This window comes from Pygoscelis adeliae, unplaced genomic scaffold (genome assembly GCF_000699105.1).
Source record: "Pygoscelis adeliae isolate BGI_AS28 unplaced genomic scaffold, ASM69910v1 Scaffold78, whole genome shotgun sequence".
In the NCBI taxonomy this organism is placed as follows: domain Eukaryota; kingdom Metazoa; phylum Chordata; class Aves; order Sphenisciformes; family Spheniscidae; genus Pygoscelis; species Pygoscelis adeliae.
The window spans coordinates 7043890-7062484 of record NW_008825409.1 but is presented as its reverse complement, the minus strand read 5'-3'; the positions used below and the strand labels follow the sequence as shown (position 1 = coordinate 7062484).

The 18595-nt window shown below is 38.9% G+C and overlaps 1 protein-coding gene across 1 annotated transcript; it reads left to right on the top strand.

The window, feature by feature from the left end:
* Nucleotides 1-1718: 1718 nt before the first annotated feature.
* LOC103922363 (chromosome unknown open reading frame, human C7orf57) lies at nt 1719-12520 on the top strand. Its single transcript, XM_009330487.1, is given in 9 exon segments — nt 1719-1867; nt 1869-1900; nt 3246-3354; nt 3489-3651; nt 9026-9044; nt 9047-9125; nt 10173-10309; nt 10783-10788; nt 12450-12520. Coding segments are annotated over 9 exon segments (765 nt in total).
* The last annotated feature ends 6075 nt before the right edge of the window (nt 12521-18595 follow it).

Sequence of the window (18595 nt, the reverse complement as noted above, 5' to 3'; positions counted from 1 at the left end):
TCGGCGGGCAAGCGAAGGGGCTGTCGGTCGCTGCCTCCGCTTTGCTGGTTCCTTCCTCTGGCTTCTGTACCCCAGGTGGTCGCGGTCGCTTTCTGCTGGTGCTGCTCAGCACTCCCGCGCAAGGAGAGGTGCCGGCTTGCCGCTGAGTAGGCTTTCCGTCAGACACCACGGCCCTTCGCTGTGGGACGGAAGTTCAGGGCACGGTAAGGTGCAGCCACCGAGGGACTTGGGCAGCACCCATCCCGTTCGTTTACCCCCCGGCCTTGTGTCTGTAGGCGAGCGTAGCTCAGACTCGAGCTGCCAACGTCTCGGTGCCAGGCCATCTCTGCCGCTTCAGATAGTTGCTGAAGCCAAGTCGGAGAGAAGGAGCTTTTTTCTCGGCATCAGGCAAAGAGCTTGCCGTTTGGATGGACACTGGGAAGATCTTGGTGAGGGAACGTGGAGCTGATCGCTGGCCTTTGCTTAGGGCTGCTGGGAGAGTGCCATTGTCATGGTTTCTTCGCTGGCCGGTTCCCACCTGATGGAGTTTCCTCAAGTATTGGCTGAGCTCTAAGCACCTTTGCTGTCCCCAAGCCATTTCACCTGGTGCCCTTTTGCACTCTGAATGATGGCATTTCCTCCTTTTGCAGACGTCTTCTGGAAGATGTCAGGTGAAAAAAAGCACTCTGAAACACTTTGCCCTCTAGGTGAAGCCCTGTAGAGCTCAGCCTGTTCGACTGGGGTTGCTGATCCCTTTTAGAGGAAATTTCGATTTTGTTTTTTAATCTGAAGCCACGGCACGCAGTAGAGATCCAAGGTAGTGGCAATTCAGTAAAGTGCAAAGACGGAGAGCATTTGGGATAATTAGGTTGCGCAGCTTCTGATGGACCAATTAGTGAAGTGACAGCAAGCATGGTCTAATGTTTCTTTGCCCCTGATACCAGGGAGAGCAAATGCTTTGGGTTATTATTTCTTGGAGCTGAGTTTCAGCATAGCTGACATTTGTGTGTACCTAAGAGCTCCTTAATAGGCTGCCTGCCTTAAGATAGTTTCCTTACACCTACGAAATGGCATTTGCTGCACTTGGGAGTCACGTCAGTAAGTGTCCTGTGCACCTTTCATGGCATAATTCCTAAGACCGCCTTTTTCTTCTTTGTCTGCCACTCTATTTTCCCATTAATGAGGATTTATTTATATTTTCTTTTGCTCACTGTAAGTTGAGAAAGTAATGTATCGAGAGGTAGGGTGTTGGGTGTCTTTTTTTTTTTTATTTGGGAAGGTGGGTGGTTTGGGGATTGGGTTTGGTTGTTTTACAAATAAAGACCTGCAAACGGACAGATACTGTCTTTGCTTTTGTTAATGGGTAAGGATTAAAGGAAACCAAAGGCTTAAGTGTTTCCTGCTGTCTTCTGTGCCTCTTGCTGCTCTTGGTGTCCTTGGAAATAGTTTTCTGCGTGAAGATGCACGATCCCCTGTATTAGAACACTTTACGTGAAAACTTGAATGCTGTTTCAAAACTGAAACCAAGGTGTTCCCTTGTTGCATCTGATCCTCTAGAAGGTGCGTGTGCTGTATGCCCCAGGATAAGCAAGCCTGGTCTTCTGTCTCCAAGCTGAAATGCAGCATGTCGCTCAAGTTTCAGGTGGGCTCAATTTGTTAGTTGCCTGAAAAAGGGATGCTAGCAGTTAATTTTTACCATCAATATTTTCTTTTCCATTATCGCAGGACGGTAATACCACATGCCACTGAAACGACCAGAGAAGTTGGTAACCTTGAAGAGCCCATTTCCTCCAACATCCCAGATTCCGGGTCTCAGTGACCTTGCAAAAGCTCCCCATGAAGTGCTGTCTCGGTGTTGCAGGAAGTGGATCCAAGAGACCGATTCAGCTTGTCAGGCTGGCAAAGCAAGGAGGCTGACCTGGTGAGCATCTGTCTCACTCGTTTGTTTTTCCTTCATTTTCTTTGTCTTTGCTTGAGTGTGGTGGTAGAAAGTGCTTGTAGATACTACAGAAGAATCCTCTGGAGTTTTGAAATGAACCTATGGAAAAAATGAGCAATTGAAAATGTGATGTAAGAGGTCACCCTGTCAAGACATCCTTGCAGTCTATTGTGGTGGTGTGGTTTAACCCGGCAGGCAGCTAAACACCACACAGCCGTTCGCTCACTCCCCCCACCCCCGGCAGTGGGATGGGGCAGAGAATCGGGGGGGGAAGTAAAGTTCGTGGGTTGAGATAAAGACAGTTTAATAGGACAGAAAAGGAAGGGGAAACAATAATAATAAAAGAATATACAAAACAAGTGATGCACAATGCAATTGCTCACCACCCATTGACCGATGCCCAGCCAGTCCCCGAGCAGCGGTCACTGCCCCCCCGGCCAACTCCCCCCAGTTTATATACTGAGCATGACGTCATATGGTATGGAATACCCCTTTGGCCAGTTTGGGTCAGCTGTCCTGGCTGTGCCCCCTCCCAGCTTCTCGCTGGCAGGGCATGAGAAGCTGAAAAGTCCTTGACTAGTGTAAGCACTGCTCAGCAACAACTAAAACATCGGTTTTAGTTGTATTCATCGGGTATTCCCTTACTGAAGGGAATACCAACATTATTCTCATCCTAAATCCAAAACCCAGCACTGTACCAGCTACTAGGAAGGAAATTAACTCTATCCCAGTCAAAACCAGGATGTATGTAGGTACTTTTTAGCAAAATACGTAGTTTTGCACTGTATCTGATCTAAGTAGATGATGACAGTTTAGCTGCATTTGAGTGAGGTCTTTACAATTTATGCTTGGGCTATTTAAGTAGTGGTCTGGTGAAAATGATGTCACAAAAAAGCATTATCAGAAAACTTGGTAGAGGTTTATAAACTTTTTTATGATGACCTTCAGTTTGTTACAGTGCTGTACATACTCTGTTCTTGTACCAAGGTTATCAGTGGTTTTATTATTTCCTTTATCAAAGAAGGAAGCTTGAGGAACTTGAGCAGATGGCTTGCACGCATGCTTAGAGCAGGGTGACAAATCCAGAAGTATGAATTAACAGACTGGTAGAAACATGTCAAAGCATTTAGAGCAAGATAAAAAAGGTACAAGTGGAATGCAATGCTGCAAGGTTCTGACTGTCCATTTTATCAAGGGAGACAAATGCTGCTTACTGAATAAAGCAAGCATTTCTTCTTGATAAAATAGCAACCTGAAAACAAAGGTAATGCTTTTGCGACCAGATAAGAAGTCAGAAAAGTAATGGCTTTTGTCTTTTTCTCTCAAGACCTACTGAAGCACTACACTCCCGTGACAGGGAGGTCCTCTGCAGCAGCATATGCTATGCCTGACTGGTACTCGCACTGCTCCAATCCCCCAGTGACTGACGAGCCACGGCAAGTCTGCTGAGACCACACATGACTTACTAGGTTCTCTCTTCACCTGGTAGTATTTCAGAATCATTCTGTAATGAAGTGCAACATTAGGAATGTGTCCCTGGCACAAACAAGCATTACATCTTTGCCTGCAGGAGCTCTCTTTCCTCTCTACCAGAATATATGATTCACAGAGAGTTTAAGGCTGATGACCATCATGGTAATATTTATGAGACAAGAAGAGGACCTTTTGGTTTTGATATGAAAAGTGTTTGGCAGTGGGATGCTGAGGACAAAGAAAACACAGAGAAAAAGAAGGTAGGATGGAGAGGCACTCTGTGATGACACTTTGTAGAGCTTGTGAAGACACTTCTAGCTGGGCCTGTGGGTTCTTACTGAAGGGAAGCTGTAGTCCACCCCGGTTTCTATATTCCAGAAGCAATTTTTATATTGCAGTTAGAGAATGAGAAGAAAGCCGTATTTCTCTTAAGTGCTGCAGGTATAGCATAAGAACCAGAAATGCGGTTTCCAATCACATTATACGGTGCGTATACTTAAGTGTGAATGAAAGCCAGTAGTTAGTTTCCATCTTCCTAGGCTTTGCTTCCCCTGCAATTCACTCTTTGTGAAGAGAATTCTTGTTTTGTGATCTTGGGGGAGGAAGAAAGGAGGAGGAGGAAGGAACAGTAGACTGTTCCGAAGAAGGAGTTTGTTTTAGTTTAAAATGCAAGAGAGTCCCCAGAGATACTGCACTAGCTGTCTTTGAACGGAAGATGTATCCAAGACAAAATAAGTATAGCACAAGCTATGCCCAGAACAAACCTTTCTGTGATGACCTTGGCATTTTGTCCTGGAAACCTCTCTCCCATCCTCCCTCTTTCATCCTCCCCACCCATTTTAGATGCTGAAGCCTTCTGTTTTTTTAATATCCTCCATAATCTTGGCTGCCTCATTTACCATAGGTCTTTGGAGTATACATGGAAAGGCGTTTGATGTACTTGAACACCAGTGCCTCTCTTCTTGAACAGAGGGGCAGATGTTGGACATTTTAGGAAAAAAAGTCCTTAGCCTTTGCTGAGATGAGTAACTAGTGCAAATTCAGAGCGATGGCTTGTGTAAATTGGAACATCTCATTTCTGAATAGGCTTGGGACTGTTTACTTAATCTTTGGAAACAGGCAAACAAGCAACGTATGCTTGAACTGCAATTTACCTGATGCTTGTAGGTGAAGCTTTTTTTCAATCAGAGATTTAAGGCACTGAAAATAGAAACGTAGTCTGCCACGGAGCCTCTTAAAGGACAGAGAGGAACTGCTGTCCCTTGCTCCCTTGCTTAAGAACCAATTATCTTTAGTGCTCTTAAGAGTCAAACTTAACTTTGATAACAGTAAGTGTAATTCAAGTCCATGTGGTGACTGGTAAAGTGAGACTGAGGTCCATTTCTGTTTAGGTGGAGTTTGATCAAGATCCAGTTTCATTCAGTCATGTGAATGAAAGTTCCCCTGTGTGTTATCACCAAATACAAAGTGAATATATGTTATATATTCAGCTCAGATTCCAAGTCTGCTGAGGCCCTGATACATAATTTACACTGCTCTTCTGGAAGCTGAAGTTGAGTTTTGTCTAAGGTACTAAATCTACCAAATCTTCTTCTTTAAGATTAGGTGTCTGAGAAGGAAGATTCCATGTCTCTAGTTTTAGCTCTATCTCCACACCACCATCTCTGAAATGGTTGTCCTTCACAGTACCTTTCTTGTACCCTGAAAAGCATCTCTCATATCTTGAAACATCACATGGTGCTTCTTTCACAGCTATTTCTCGTATCTCCTCTTATAGGAGGTTTCTATCCCGTGCTTTAAGAGTACCTGCCTGAAGAGTCTTCAAGTGAGACAATGGAACTAGCCCTACCAATCTTGATTTTAGTTTTCACACCGTACATCTTATATGTTGAAATGCAAGAGATGTATTTCAAAACACCACAGGCAAATTTCTAAAGAAAATTCAATTTGTTTGTCTGACTACGTGATGATACTGCAGCAGCAAACTACCTCAAGTATTGAGACTTGAACGTATTGAAAATATTTTTCAGTCCAGTCTGACTAAGCAGTTGTTCAGAAGAGAGATGTGTGATGCAATCGTGGAGATAGATCCCAAAGGGCGCCCTTAGGGACAAGTGCAAAAACATTTTGACCTCTAAGGGTGCCTGTTCTACGCAGTTTGGAAAGCATTGTTCCCAAGTGGGCCCTTGCTCTGGAGCTTTAAGCCTTTATGCCACTTTGTTCTGAAGCATTAGAATCTCCACCATTCCTTATATTAGGGTTGTCACTGCGTAGAGGAGGACTGGAGATCAGGGGGACCATTGCATGGTTCTCCGTGCCTCGGGGTGGATTTAGCCTTTGTGCTCATGGCAAAGTGATGGACTGCTAGCCCAGGTGGAAGCACCCTTTTGCCTATGCATCACGTGGACCAGCCGAGTTGGGTTGAAAATGCTATGGCCTTAAGAAAGAGGCAGGCCTGTGTACGGGTGGGAGATCAGTTGGAGGTGGTTATCAGGGTTAGCATCAGCATTAGGCAATCTTCCTGCGGCACCAGTAAGATCACTGCTTCATGTCTGAAGTCGTCTCTTTCAGGCACTTGCCTGAAATGTATGTGTATATATGCATACATACATATGTATGTATGTGCTGTAGCAAAAGGATTAGTCATCTGAGGTCAGGATTTTACCTCAGAGAGAGATTTGAAATGCAGTCTAGAATTTTTCCCTTGATCGCAGGGGAGCCGGGATTTCATCTGGGGGCTTTTAGCTTTCCATGCTGGTAGCAGGTGTATATTGTTCTTCATATACCAGCCAGGCACAATACCTATCACAGTTCATGTTCCTTGAATCTGAGACTAATAAATGTGTACGTATAATAAATGTAGGTAGTAATTTTTAGGGTATGTTGTTGCCATCTCTTCACAAAGGGAGAAAATGCTTTAAACTGAGAACATGTAAAAAAGGTCCTACATAGTTTGCTTTATCTGGGAAGCTTGACAGCTGTTAAATAGAGGCTTGTCAAAGTGAAAATGCCTCCTCAGCTATAACCGTTGGGGTGGAGTGGCACAAGGTCTGCTTTAATGCTGAATTTGCCCTGCAAAGTAACAAACAGCACCTGACGGGATTGCAGGTGCCCTCCAAAACCAAATTCTGATCTGTTCCCTTGCTCCTTTTGTCACTCATTAGCTGATTTGAACAGTAAGGAACATTTTGATACCTGCACGTTATGCTAGCCTGTCTCATTTAATACCAAGAAAAGAAAGACAACCTTTAAAACAGCGGGTAGGACTTGCTGGCAGCCTTCAAATCTTTTCTTGTTGCCTTTCCTTTCCCCTTTTTTGCTTTGACTTTAGTTTTGACAGTTGGGCCTTTGTCTATCTCTAGACAAAGTCCCTCTAGGCTTCCCTCCTCCCCCTGCCCTTTAATTAACTCTTTAATTACTAGACTTCCTTTTCTAAGGCTTCTCTTCAGTGCCAAGAGGAGAGTCCCATCTCTTTCCATCTACTATTTGTATATCCTATCAAATCAAGTTGTTTTTCTGTGTTGCCCTGTGTGCCATCGTGCCTTCAATATGTGACAAAAGTTACCTGAGTTTGATGATTTCTACTTGTGTAATTAAATTGTTTTTGTCAGTTGAAACTGTAGGTAACTGTGTCCTGGATCTGAAACTTCCATGGTACGTCAGATCTGAAATAGGCAGAAGACAGCACTATCATTTTTTGCTCAATAGGATAGCATTTTTGAAATGTAAAGCACAAATAGGCTGCTTCAGCAGAGAATACTGTTAACGGATTTGAAAAGCAGTTCTAAGCAGCTAATGCATTTTTTAACCTCCGGGTTGGAACAGAGCCCCCTTCTTCATCTGACATCACTGCCTCCAACATCACTGCATGCTCTTGCTGGTATCATTCTCTTCTTCTTTGACAAGTCTCCCGGTTTTTCATCTCTTTAAGCTTCAACGTAACATCAGCCAGGCTGAAATCTAGTAGCCCATCCACTTATTCTTTACCAGATTCTGGAACTTTTCTTCTGATGAAACTCTGACTCCGCTGAAGTCTGTAGGGATTTGAGCACTGACTTAACACGTTGGTTTGCATTGACATCCTGTTTCAGAATCAGTAGAACTCTCTCCCCTAGGCTTCACCTTCCCCCAGAAAATAAAAATTACACTCTCCAAACATTCAGGGCTGCTTCTTTTAGTGGCTTGTTAATTAGTTCACTGATTAGACATATTCAAATGCTATTATACTTTTCTTTGCTCTTTCCATACTAAATGTGCACGGGCTCCTTGGGAAGTCTGTGGTGTGTTTACATCTATTTTGGAATCTTCTCCTCATGGATGTTTTTATGGGAGTTGTTTTGTAGTGTCTGCAATCCAAGTGCAACTGCTGCTGATGCATCTAATTTTTGCACTCTGTTCATAATTTTTTTCTCTGTTAACTGTATTGCAGTAGGTATGTCCACATAGGTGAAAAGTATCTTTATCCTTAATGTACTTTTAAATTTACAGGGTGATACATTTCACTTCTAGTTACCCTGTCCTTTTTTTTTTAAATAACCTGCAAGTAATATCTCTTACCATATGGGGCGCTCTCCTGTGTTGCATGTTTAAAAGAGAAAATGGTCAAACAATGTGTAGGTTCTAATTAAAAGGATATTTTGCGATAACACAAAAACTTTGTTAATAAGCTTTGAAAACTTTGTGCTGTCTTGAGGACTTTTTTCCCCCCGTCTTTTCTTCATGCAATGAAGTAAGCTGTAAATAGTCTTTAAAGATGTTTTTTCTTTAACCTCAGAATTTCTTAGCAGCTATTAGTGAAAAATATCTGGGAGTTGTTGAGGATATGTAATTTTATGCTTTTATTTGAGAGGGAGGTAAGTTGACCTTCAGCAGCTGTTGATTTTGATCAAAGTTATAATCAACAGCTTTGATATGTGTTGCTAATGTTTCTCCATTACTTTTTGGTTTTCCCAGTCCTAGAGTTTGTGATGTCATTTCACTGGCTTTCTAGGTGTCATCTTGTCTTTCTGTCTTTCAGTCAACACTGAATTTCTTTACCTGTCATTAGCAAGTGAAAGATGATTAAAGCAAAATACACTTTTCTGCTGTAGGCTTCACCCAATATATCTGTAATTGTTCGAATTTCAAACCTTTAATTAATGTACCACAACGGTTTTCTTATTATATGGGATGTTTTATGCTTTTTATTAAAAAAAAAGAAAAAAAAAGTAGTAATTAAACTGGAAATGAATTTCTGGTCCCACTGACTTTAGTAAGACTGGGATGTTTTCATACCCTGCATACAGAGAAATGAGCCAAGATGAGAGGTTGCAATGGGTAAGTTTGAATTTGAAGCTTAACTTTGGGTAGAAACGTACTGTGAGGGAAAAGCTTGTGGAGAGCACATTTTGCATTATTGACATACTGAACAAAGAGCTGATCTCATCCAGAATAATTAACTAAGGTGCTGCTTTATATTTTGCTATTCCTTTGTACTCCTGTATTCTTACTCATGGAAAAAATATAGATAGTAAAATTTGAAGACATTTAGGGCCTTTAATACAACCTTCATTTTTGAAGGTTATGTTATCATATAACCTTCTTGGTTATTTTTATCATAACTCCTTTTATTAAGTTAAGATTTCTCTAACACAGGTAAAGCTCCCAGCTATAAACCTAAATATCCAAGCAGAATGCCAAATGTTTCTACAAACAAGGAATTTAGTGGGAAAAGTAAGCTTTCCTTCCCACCTGTGTAAGTAGTAGGCTTATGAAATTCATTAAACTCCTAAGCCTGCAACTATTTGTGCACGCAAGTAATGTTACTCCTTGTGAAATTGCAGAGATTAGTGGATATGTGTATGGACTTTGTGGATCCTCACTGCTACTAAACTTGCTATCATGTGTGATACTAAAATAGTTTTACAAGCAACTAAAATAATAGCACTTTAACTCGTATAGGAAAGCTATTCAGTATAACTTTGCTTTAGGAAAACTAGCCATACAGTTGCACGTCTTCATGTAGCACACTTTTATTGTATTCTAAATTGGTTTTTTTTCTCAATACCAGTGAACAGATGCAAACGATAATGTACGTTGTTAGTTCTGTAAGCTTAGGTTACGGAGACACAAGTAGGACTACCATTTTAAGAAGACACATAAACTGTAGCCTATATAAGGTCAGGCACAGCAAAAATACTGTAATGAACACCTGGAAGATAATAGTCTTTTAAGCAAATTATTATATCACCTGTGATGTGATGTAATCACATCATCAGCTGTGTGCGCAACTGAATTGTTTCTGTGTACTTTGTCTTAAAAATTTATTACACAGTAATCCCAGCATGTTTTAGAAATATGTTAATGATGCAAAATCAGTGATTAAACTGTCTAATGAACTTAAGAGCAAATCTGTGACAAAATTTCACCTTTGTGCGGCACAGAATGAGTATTGTCAGCCTTTTTTACTTACACATTCTTTGTGTGATTTCCCTTTTTCACTTTTTCGTCTCCAAGACCAGAACCATGTAAGTATTCTACATGTAAAGTTCCAACGAAATGGATGGCTCTTCTCATGTAAATTACGCATTACTGAATCAAGTGTAGTTATGTGCTTTGGGTTTTTTGGGGTTTGTTTTTGTTTCTTTCTTAGATGATTGCATGTAGAATATATGTTTAGTTACTTCGAAATAAATTATGTTACAAGGCTAGCGCCCTTTCTGTGCAAAATAGAATTTTCCCACCTAATCCCCATTTTTGTTTACTTATGCTATTGTTTTCATTAATATATTTGGATTTACAGGCCTGCTCAGAGAAAAAGCGAAGCAGTAAACTTCAGCAAATTAATTAGCAATGGTTATGGGACTGACTGGTTTCAGCAGTGTACTGGATGGGAAAAAAAGATTCAAGAAACATCAGAAAATAGTGAGCAGTCCAAAGGCAAAAATTATTGACAGCTGTTTCTTTTAAAGTGAGTTGGGATCTTAAGGTAACAGCAGAGGGTAGCCTGAATAATTTGTGTGACTCTCTTCGAATATGGTGAGACTTACTGAATTACTATGCTTAGCTTACAAAAACCTATGACTAGCCAAACAAAAGAGTGTTCCTGCTTGTAGTCAGCGAGGGCAGGGGCTTTCATGGATTTTTTCATCTTTACAATTGCAGAAGTATGCTCTGTTCTGATCCAAGGGTTCCTGTGTGACATGTTTTTGTAAAATGCTGCAGAGACACAGCCATCCTCCTGCCTAAATTTAAGGAGACCGTAAAATATTTGTTGCCTGTTTGTTGTGAATAGTCTTTGGCCCCTAATATTTTTCTGAAAACTTCTGTGACAAATGTCATTGATACTCGTGTTTACAAAATAGATCAGTTCATTAAAATTTGTCAACATAAATATATGTGCATTGTTGAAGACAGTGGTGTTGCAACAGTTTTATTAGAGAGAAAAAAACTTATCCAATGTTTACCTATGATTTCAAACCTTAATTTGTCATGCATGATGGTAATTGCTATGAAAGACATCACTTGAAAACACTTAGATACAAAGGTTAAAGGGAGGAAAATTTCCCTTCTGTCAAAGAGCTTTTGCTTAGGCTTTTTACAGTGGCTTGGTAACCACGGTGGGTATATCAGTTTTCTATAGCAACCTTTTAAAATGCTATTGAACATACACATTGCAAGCTCCAGAATTTTATTTTTTTTATTTGCATCTGTGAATGCTCGTGTATACACTGGGGATTGCCATGACTCCCTTGACCTTGGTATATCGATGTGTGAAAGTCTTAGAGGCCAGTTAGTTTAGTTTCTGTGACACTTTGGCACTTCCTGAATTCATCTTTTTGTCTTCCATTGATATATCTACAGTAATATTTTTTGTGTGTGTGTGTGCAGAACCTCTTCCTCCAGGTGAGTATCAGAAGCAAACAGGCAAACAGAAAACTAGAAGTTGTGTGTTATTGTTCAGAAGAAAAACTGCTATAAAACTAGGGATGAAGCCAGATCTCAGTCTGGACCTGAAAGAGGGTGCATAACCTGAGAAGCCTCTCTTCAAAGTCAACGTAAGTATGCAAACTCTGATCACGCAGAGGATGCTGCCTTGGGAGGCGCAATGACCTAACAGTTCAACCATGGAGCCTAAAAGTGCTCTTCCTTAGCATGGCCAGTTGCCTTGAATATTCTTCTTTTGTCTTCAGGTTCTATTTAACTTTCTTGTGCGCTGACATTTTTCTTTTCCATTCCTGTGAGTAAAATGAAAGGATATGGGATTTTCATTCATTCATTTGGTGATAGTTGATTTCTTTAATGTGAAGTGTGCCTCTAATGGGACACTTGGAATATAAAGCAAGCTGAAGGTTTTTCAGAGTAATCATGATATTGGTTTGGTTATACCATTCAGGCATAGAGAACAAAATGATGGGTATACTGTAAAGGCTGCTAAAAAGTCAGTATGCTGCATAGTTTGATACGTAGATACATCTTATTTTTGAGATGCTTTTCTTTCACAAATTCTTAGATAACATGACACCCGCTTTGCTTCTATTGCCCTCCTTTGTCAATCACAGCTATTCTGACTGAGATTGATTCTGTATCTCAGTGTAAAAGAAGATATTTTTAATGCTCTTAACAGTATGGTTTCATCCAGGCAGGTACCTTGATTTAGTTTTGACCCTGTCCTTTTCATTTTTTCAGGTATGCACTGAAGGTAGTGCTTGTATTTTCTTCCCACTTGGGTACTTTTGTCTGCTCATCCAAAGCAATTGGCAGCATGAGCCCCTTGCAGCTCCCTTTTGAGATGGAGCTTTCTCTGTTCTCTCTTGCGCAGGATAAATCCAAGACACAGCAGACAGGAGAATCAACCCATTCCATATGTAAATCTATAACCTGTTTGTGTTGGGTTATAGATTTGCATCATTCTGCAAACTTTGTAGGTAGCTTGTCTATCTTGTTAGTTAAAAATTAAAAGTACTGGAATTTGTATGCATTTTGATATGAGAGAGAAACTGAAAATTTTAGTTGACCTTTTTGTTCTTATGGTTGAAGTTTTCCCAAGAACTTCCATCTTTTTTTATTGCAAATTTAGAACCATCACAGTCTGAATCAGCACCTGCAAGCAATGAGTCAAAGCCACCATTTCAGGGATGTAATGAGTAATTTAAAAGATTGTTGGGGAAAGTAAAGCCTTATATGGCTTATATAGTCCACTGTTTACATGTTTGTTAGATCACTTTTTATAGTGGAACTCATCCCTGATTGAGAAGTTAATTTGGTTTAAAATATGGATAAACTTCATTGTGCTTGATTACAGCAAATTTTAAAGAACAGGCAACAGCTGTCAGTGCATATTTCTAGACTGTTTCTTAATATAATAAACAAAATAAAGCAAAACTGAAGTTCTCTCCTACACCAGGCTAGTGCTCCTTTGCTGTTGTCAAATAGGGTTACCATATTGCTGCTGATTTGACTAGATACAGGCACGATATCAATGTGTCCAAACCAGCAAGTCTCTTTATTTAACTACAGTTATACGCATGACCTACGCCATAAAGAAAAGTGAGGGGGAACTGTACGGTATGGGATGAAATGTAAATAGAAAGAATTGAACTGGTATGGATCCTTGCAGAGAAAAAGTCAATACTTCACTGGAAAGACAGCTTCTTAGTCCCAAAAGCACATTTATTTAGACCAGATGTTCAGCTTTCTAGGACAATTCTATTGCTATGCCTGCTGCACAAGAACTAGTTGATCAGTCATAGTGTTCAGCCACATAATTAAATTAAGACCCAGTGGCATTTCCTGTTATAGTCTTGTTATTTAGAAGATGAATCATTGGGTAGCACTAAGGAATCATTGGTGCGGACTAAGCTATATATGATGTCTGCACTTTCATCTGTTAAATGAAAATTTTACTTATCCTGAAGTTTTGACTGCAACAAAAATATTATAAGCTAAATCTCTGTGTTTATTCACACCAGCAAAACAGTTTGTACTTTGAAATAGCAATGCATATAAATTATTTTAATGTTTTGAAAAAGTTAGATACGCTGATGTTTTAACACTTGCTCTTTATCTACTTGAGTTAGCATATATCCCTGAAACCTTATGAATTAAATGAAGATTTTACTTATCCTGAAGTTTTGACTGCAACAAAAATATTATAAGCTAAATCTCTGTGTTTATTCACACCAGCAATGCATATAAATTATTTTAATATTTTGAAAAAGTTAGATACACTGATGTTTTAACACTTGCTCTTTTATCTACTTGAGTTAGGATATATCCCTGAAATCTTATGAATAATTAAGTATTTCTTATAAAGCCCATTAGAAAGTGGATGCATATTCAATACGATATTTTTTGCTAATACTATGAAAAGTGAAGTTTTTAATAAGTAAAACGGTAATTCTTAGTTTCCTTTTCAGAGTGCACTCAGTACATTGTACACCTTTGAATCCAAGAGCTGAAGATTTTAAAATGTATTACTGAATACACACTTCTTTTAACAAAATGTTTAGAGGATTTGGCTTAACAGTGCTTCCCCTTAGAACTTTGATATGAAAATTGATTGGAAATAGGTAAACCTATTGCTAATCTGAACCCTCAAAATTTTCAGTGAAAGTTTGTGGAAGTTTTGCTGTTGATGTTGTTAGACCCAGCATCTGAGTCCATCTCTGCTGTTCATGCTAACCAACAATTCAACTGTCCAAGTTGCATTTACAAAAATAAAAGGCTAAAACATACGAAAATACCTAAATGTACAGTTATTGGTTAGTTAGCAAAATTTTCCAAATATAAAAAAGCTTACATCAAGCTGTAGCTGAGGGGGGGAAAAAAAATTACTACCTTATATCTGTTTTCACTTACAATTTGTAGTGGATTAAGTTCAGATACATTGAAACCATTAATTTTGCTGTGAAAGCAGAGCTTTTGGTGAAATCTACTTTTCTAGGCTAGGGTACCAGGGGATACCAGAGCTGGAGCTCGTAGTATTAAAACAGTAGAAAAACTGTCACCTGTCATTATAGAGAAGCACTAAAGAATAAGCTTGTGTGAAGAAATTGTGTGTGTATAACAGGCAAATTGTTGATACACTTAGGATTTCAACTATAAAACTTTACACCTAATGCAGTAATCACTAGTAGCTGCATGATGTTCTCCAAAAAAATAAATACCATTTTATGAATTTTTCAGAATTATTCAGTCATATGAACATGCCTTATCCAGGAATTCAGCTATCTTCATTTAATAGAGTCTTTGGATAAGGTTATAATTTTTATTTTTAGTGTCTGTAAAAAAGCGTAATAGAGGGCTGGGTTGTTTGTGCCCACCAATGGTAAACTGCAACAGTAAAATAACTTCGGTGTATGACAGCCTTTGTAGCATACTTTAAGGGTATAACTATCAACAATAGTACTACTTTCCAGTCTCACTTTGATCTTCTGACTCCTATTATTGTAGGAAGAACTTCTTTTGCAAATACTATTTGCAGTTACATGCTTTACTGGCCAAAACATAAAAGAAAGGGGAAATATGAGATGATGATGAAACTCTCTGGATTTTCTTAACGGAGCTGCTTAAGGGTAAGGCAGCCAAGCGGGTTTTTTTTAATGCTCATCAGTTGAGTAAGAAGGTTTTTTGTTCTTAAGCATATATTGAATCCATTTCAATCTCTTTTTTTGTAGAAAGTTTTCTGAAAGCTGTTTAGCACAAATTTACTGAAAAAGTTGGAGACAGTAATGTTATGACCTAAAAAAAAAAAAGCCCAACTAACATAGTATTTACAAATTTAAAGATCACCTGTTCACATAGACTTGAAAGTGCTTGGTGTGCCAAAGCCCTCAAAATCTACTCCATAAAATAAGAATTCCTGTGTGGCCACAATACTGCTGACCTACAGACAAGAATTCTAATCATTCTTTTCTATGTTATGGTCTCTCTTTCTCATTAAGATCTGTACAAGGCTTCCTAAAGTAACTTCATTACTTTGAGTTGTTGATATCTAAGTCCTCTTCACTTTTGAACACTTTTTCCTCAGTATTGGAGTTCTTGTCCAAAACTGTCAAACTTTTAGGCAATTGTTAGAGGCAGAGGCAGAAAGACAACAGATCCTAACTTGGTCACTCAGCACTGTTATTTTGCTTTACTGTAGTTGTGTTCTTAGAAGTGTTTATAGTGCAGGTTTTCAGATATTTTAAAAGTGTACACCATATCCTATTGTAAAAATTGTCTCTTTTTACCTTGGTCACCATTAGGTAATATCCACATGACATTCCTCAAATTCTTAAAGTTTGCTAATGTGCCATTAATGTATACTCAGCTTTCCTTTGTCAAGCCAAGGAGATGTTTGATCTGCACTGTCGGTCAACTGAGTCTTCATGGATCACAGTTTGAATACCCCGAGTTAGAATATTAACAGCCTAAGATTTCCCTTTGTAAGAGCAGGTGGAATTTGTCTTTGTGCGTTCAGAATAATGGAGAGCGGCAGCAGAAACACAACTTGCCTCTTCTCCAAGGGACATGAAATCATAGTGTAACAAATCAAAAACCTCCAACTGAATTCAAGGATGGAAATGTGTTGCTCAAGTTCACCTCACCTCAGTAATTATGTTGTTTTACTTACTTCTGAGTCAATGCAGTCATGCAACTGGCAGTTTTCAAAGTCATCAGCAGTTCCGTGTAACAGCCGTGGAAGCTTCTGGGTCTGGAAGGGTTTTCAATGTTTGTTTTTCAGAGAGATGCCGAAGTCAAAAGCTGGGCGCTTACTTACAAAAACTAGCTTTGTTGTTTTAAATGCTGAAATGTTTATTTAGTTGTATTGTGCTCCATCTCTGACCTGAATGCCTTTAAGTAATAAGTGAGATAATTTCTTTTTCTTGAATACTGATCGCTTTGCAAGCCCAAAGGTAAAACAAAAGTGCAGTTCCATCTTATGAATTACATCCAAGTATACTGAATATGTGAATATTTTTAAAAGAGAATTCCAGATACAGACTTAAAAAATAACTTGGCAGTTTAGGTACCAAAGAGTAACTTTCCTTTTACATGCAACCATTTAACTGTAGCAAAGTCTAATGGCTGTTTTCATTTTAATGTGACCGAATATATATTTCATTCTTACCACTTATGTCTTTTTAGTTTAGACTAAAACATAAACATGTTTTCAGAGATCAAGGGTATATATACATTAACTTTCTTTGTGTAGCAATGCAAACAAAAATTGAATTGGCCCATGCATTTCTTAAGCATCTAAAATTTCACTTACTTCAGCATATCTATTTCTTAAATACTTATATCTGCACTGAATATGCAGACTTAGTTGTAAAAGGTGTAGGATGAAGCCAAATTTTTTCCTGTAAACAAATAGCCTAATATTCTGCTTTTGCAGTTCTCTGCAGATGATTTTTCAGAATGTAGTTACATAGTATGCTATAGCCTGGAAAAAAAGCTAGAAATAGAAATACAGAAGTTCAGTCTTAGCATGTTTTGTCCTCCTCTTGATAGTTTTAATGATACTAAACATCCAGAATGACTGAAGAATCAAAATGCAGTAGATAAGTGTCCGAACAGCTGCACTGAATTATTTGACCAATTGACTATAGAAATGGTATATGGTGAGCAGGAAGAAGTATACTTTTGATTATAAAAGGACAGACAGCCTTACTTTCCATAGATGCAAGTTTTCATCCATGCAATATGAAAATCTGAAAAGTGAGGCCAGTTGTAGGTTTTGTAATTTATTGTTGTAATAATCCCAGTATGTAGTTGTGTATTTTTCACCCTTTTAAAGTAACATTTATTAACATATTTTGTATTTTTACTTAAGAGGTATCTTTGCCACTAAAATACAAAATGAAATGAAAACCCAAAGATTACAAAAGCAGGAAGCTTTTTTACGCTGAGGATGGTGAAGCACTGGCACAGGTTGCCCAGAGAGGTGGTGGATGCCCCATCCCTGGAAACCTTCAAGGTCAGGTTGGACGGGGCTCTGAGCAACCTGATCTAGTTGAAGATGTCCCTGCCCACAGCAGGGGGGTTGGACTAGGTGACCTTTAGAGGTCCCTTCCAACCCAAACTATTCTATGATTCTATAAGCTTAAAACAAATTTAAATTTTAAATTTAAAAAAAGTATTCTAGAGATGACTGAGAGCAAAGGTTACTACCAATTATTAGACTCATAGGGATGCATTATTTATTGAACGTTTCAGACAAGGTGACTATAGTAACCTGATTATTCTTTATTTACAAAAGAAGTCATTTACGTCGATTATTCTCTTAATATATAGCTGAATGACAAACCTCTCGAAAGCCAAAGCAGATTTTTCAGTGGACCCTGAGATGAAGGTGTAGGTAATATTCCTATTTAAAGGAAAAGTTTCTTCCACAGAATTAAAATACTGTTCTAAGGTGCTTATTTTGGATTATCCACTACTACTATCCACTTGTGTGTCAAGCTAAGTGTATTTTGCAGTCTCTCTTTCTAGGTTCCTTATAATTTCAAAATTTGTAGGATTGTAGCTCTATTTCCATTGCAAATGTTACTTCTGTAGCTAAATGTGCTGGATCTCTCTTGTGAACGTTTTCATCTTTTGTTCAGGATTTCACTGGTGCTTTATGAGGAACAGGTACCACTCTTTCAGAACTGAAAAGGGTGTGAGCTGAATTCACAGCTTGGTTTCACTTATTTTTCTCAGGCTAATTGGCCTAGCTCTAGCAAGGTCAGCCGTATCAAAGTAACACTGGAGATGCCACGGCTACAGTTGTGCGGCACTCGCCCGTCTAGCTTTAGGAGCTGAGAGTATATTTTATATTTCCTTGCTTTGCAAAACTTTGAGCTTAGCTAGGAGCTATTTCATAGCAAGTTGTGGAGAATCTGTTCTTTTTATTTAGGCAGAAGGGACTTGTGAGAACTTTCTGAATCAACAAACAGTTGCAGGCTAGCTGCTTTAGTGACGCAGCATGTTAAAACCTGTTGATTGGTGCTCAAGCTTTTAATCCTAAAAGATCATCTGACTTAAGATGGTATTGTCACACTCTCTAGGTTTTTGTTATAGTGAAGATTACCCCTCGGTTGTGTTGGTTTGATCGATGTTGAGTAGATCTTTTATTTTAAACCACTATCACTGGCTGTTGCAATGGCCAAGTAAACTAGTGGTCAGGTAACTCAGGTTCTGTTTTCAAGGAAATTTTTCAGAGTCACGTGGTGGTCTTTGTATTAACACCCGTTATCC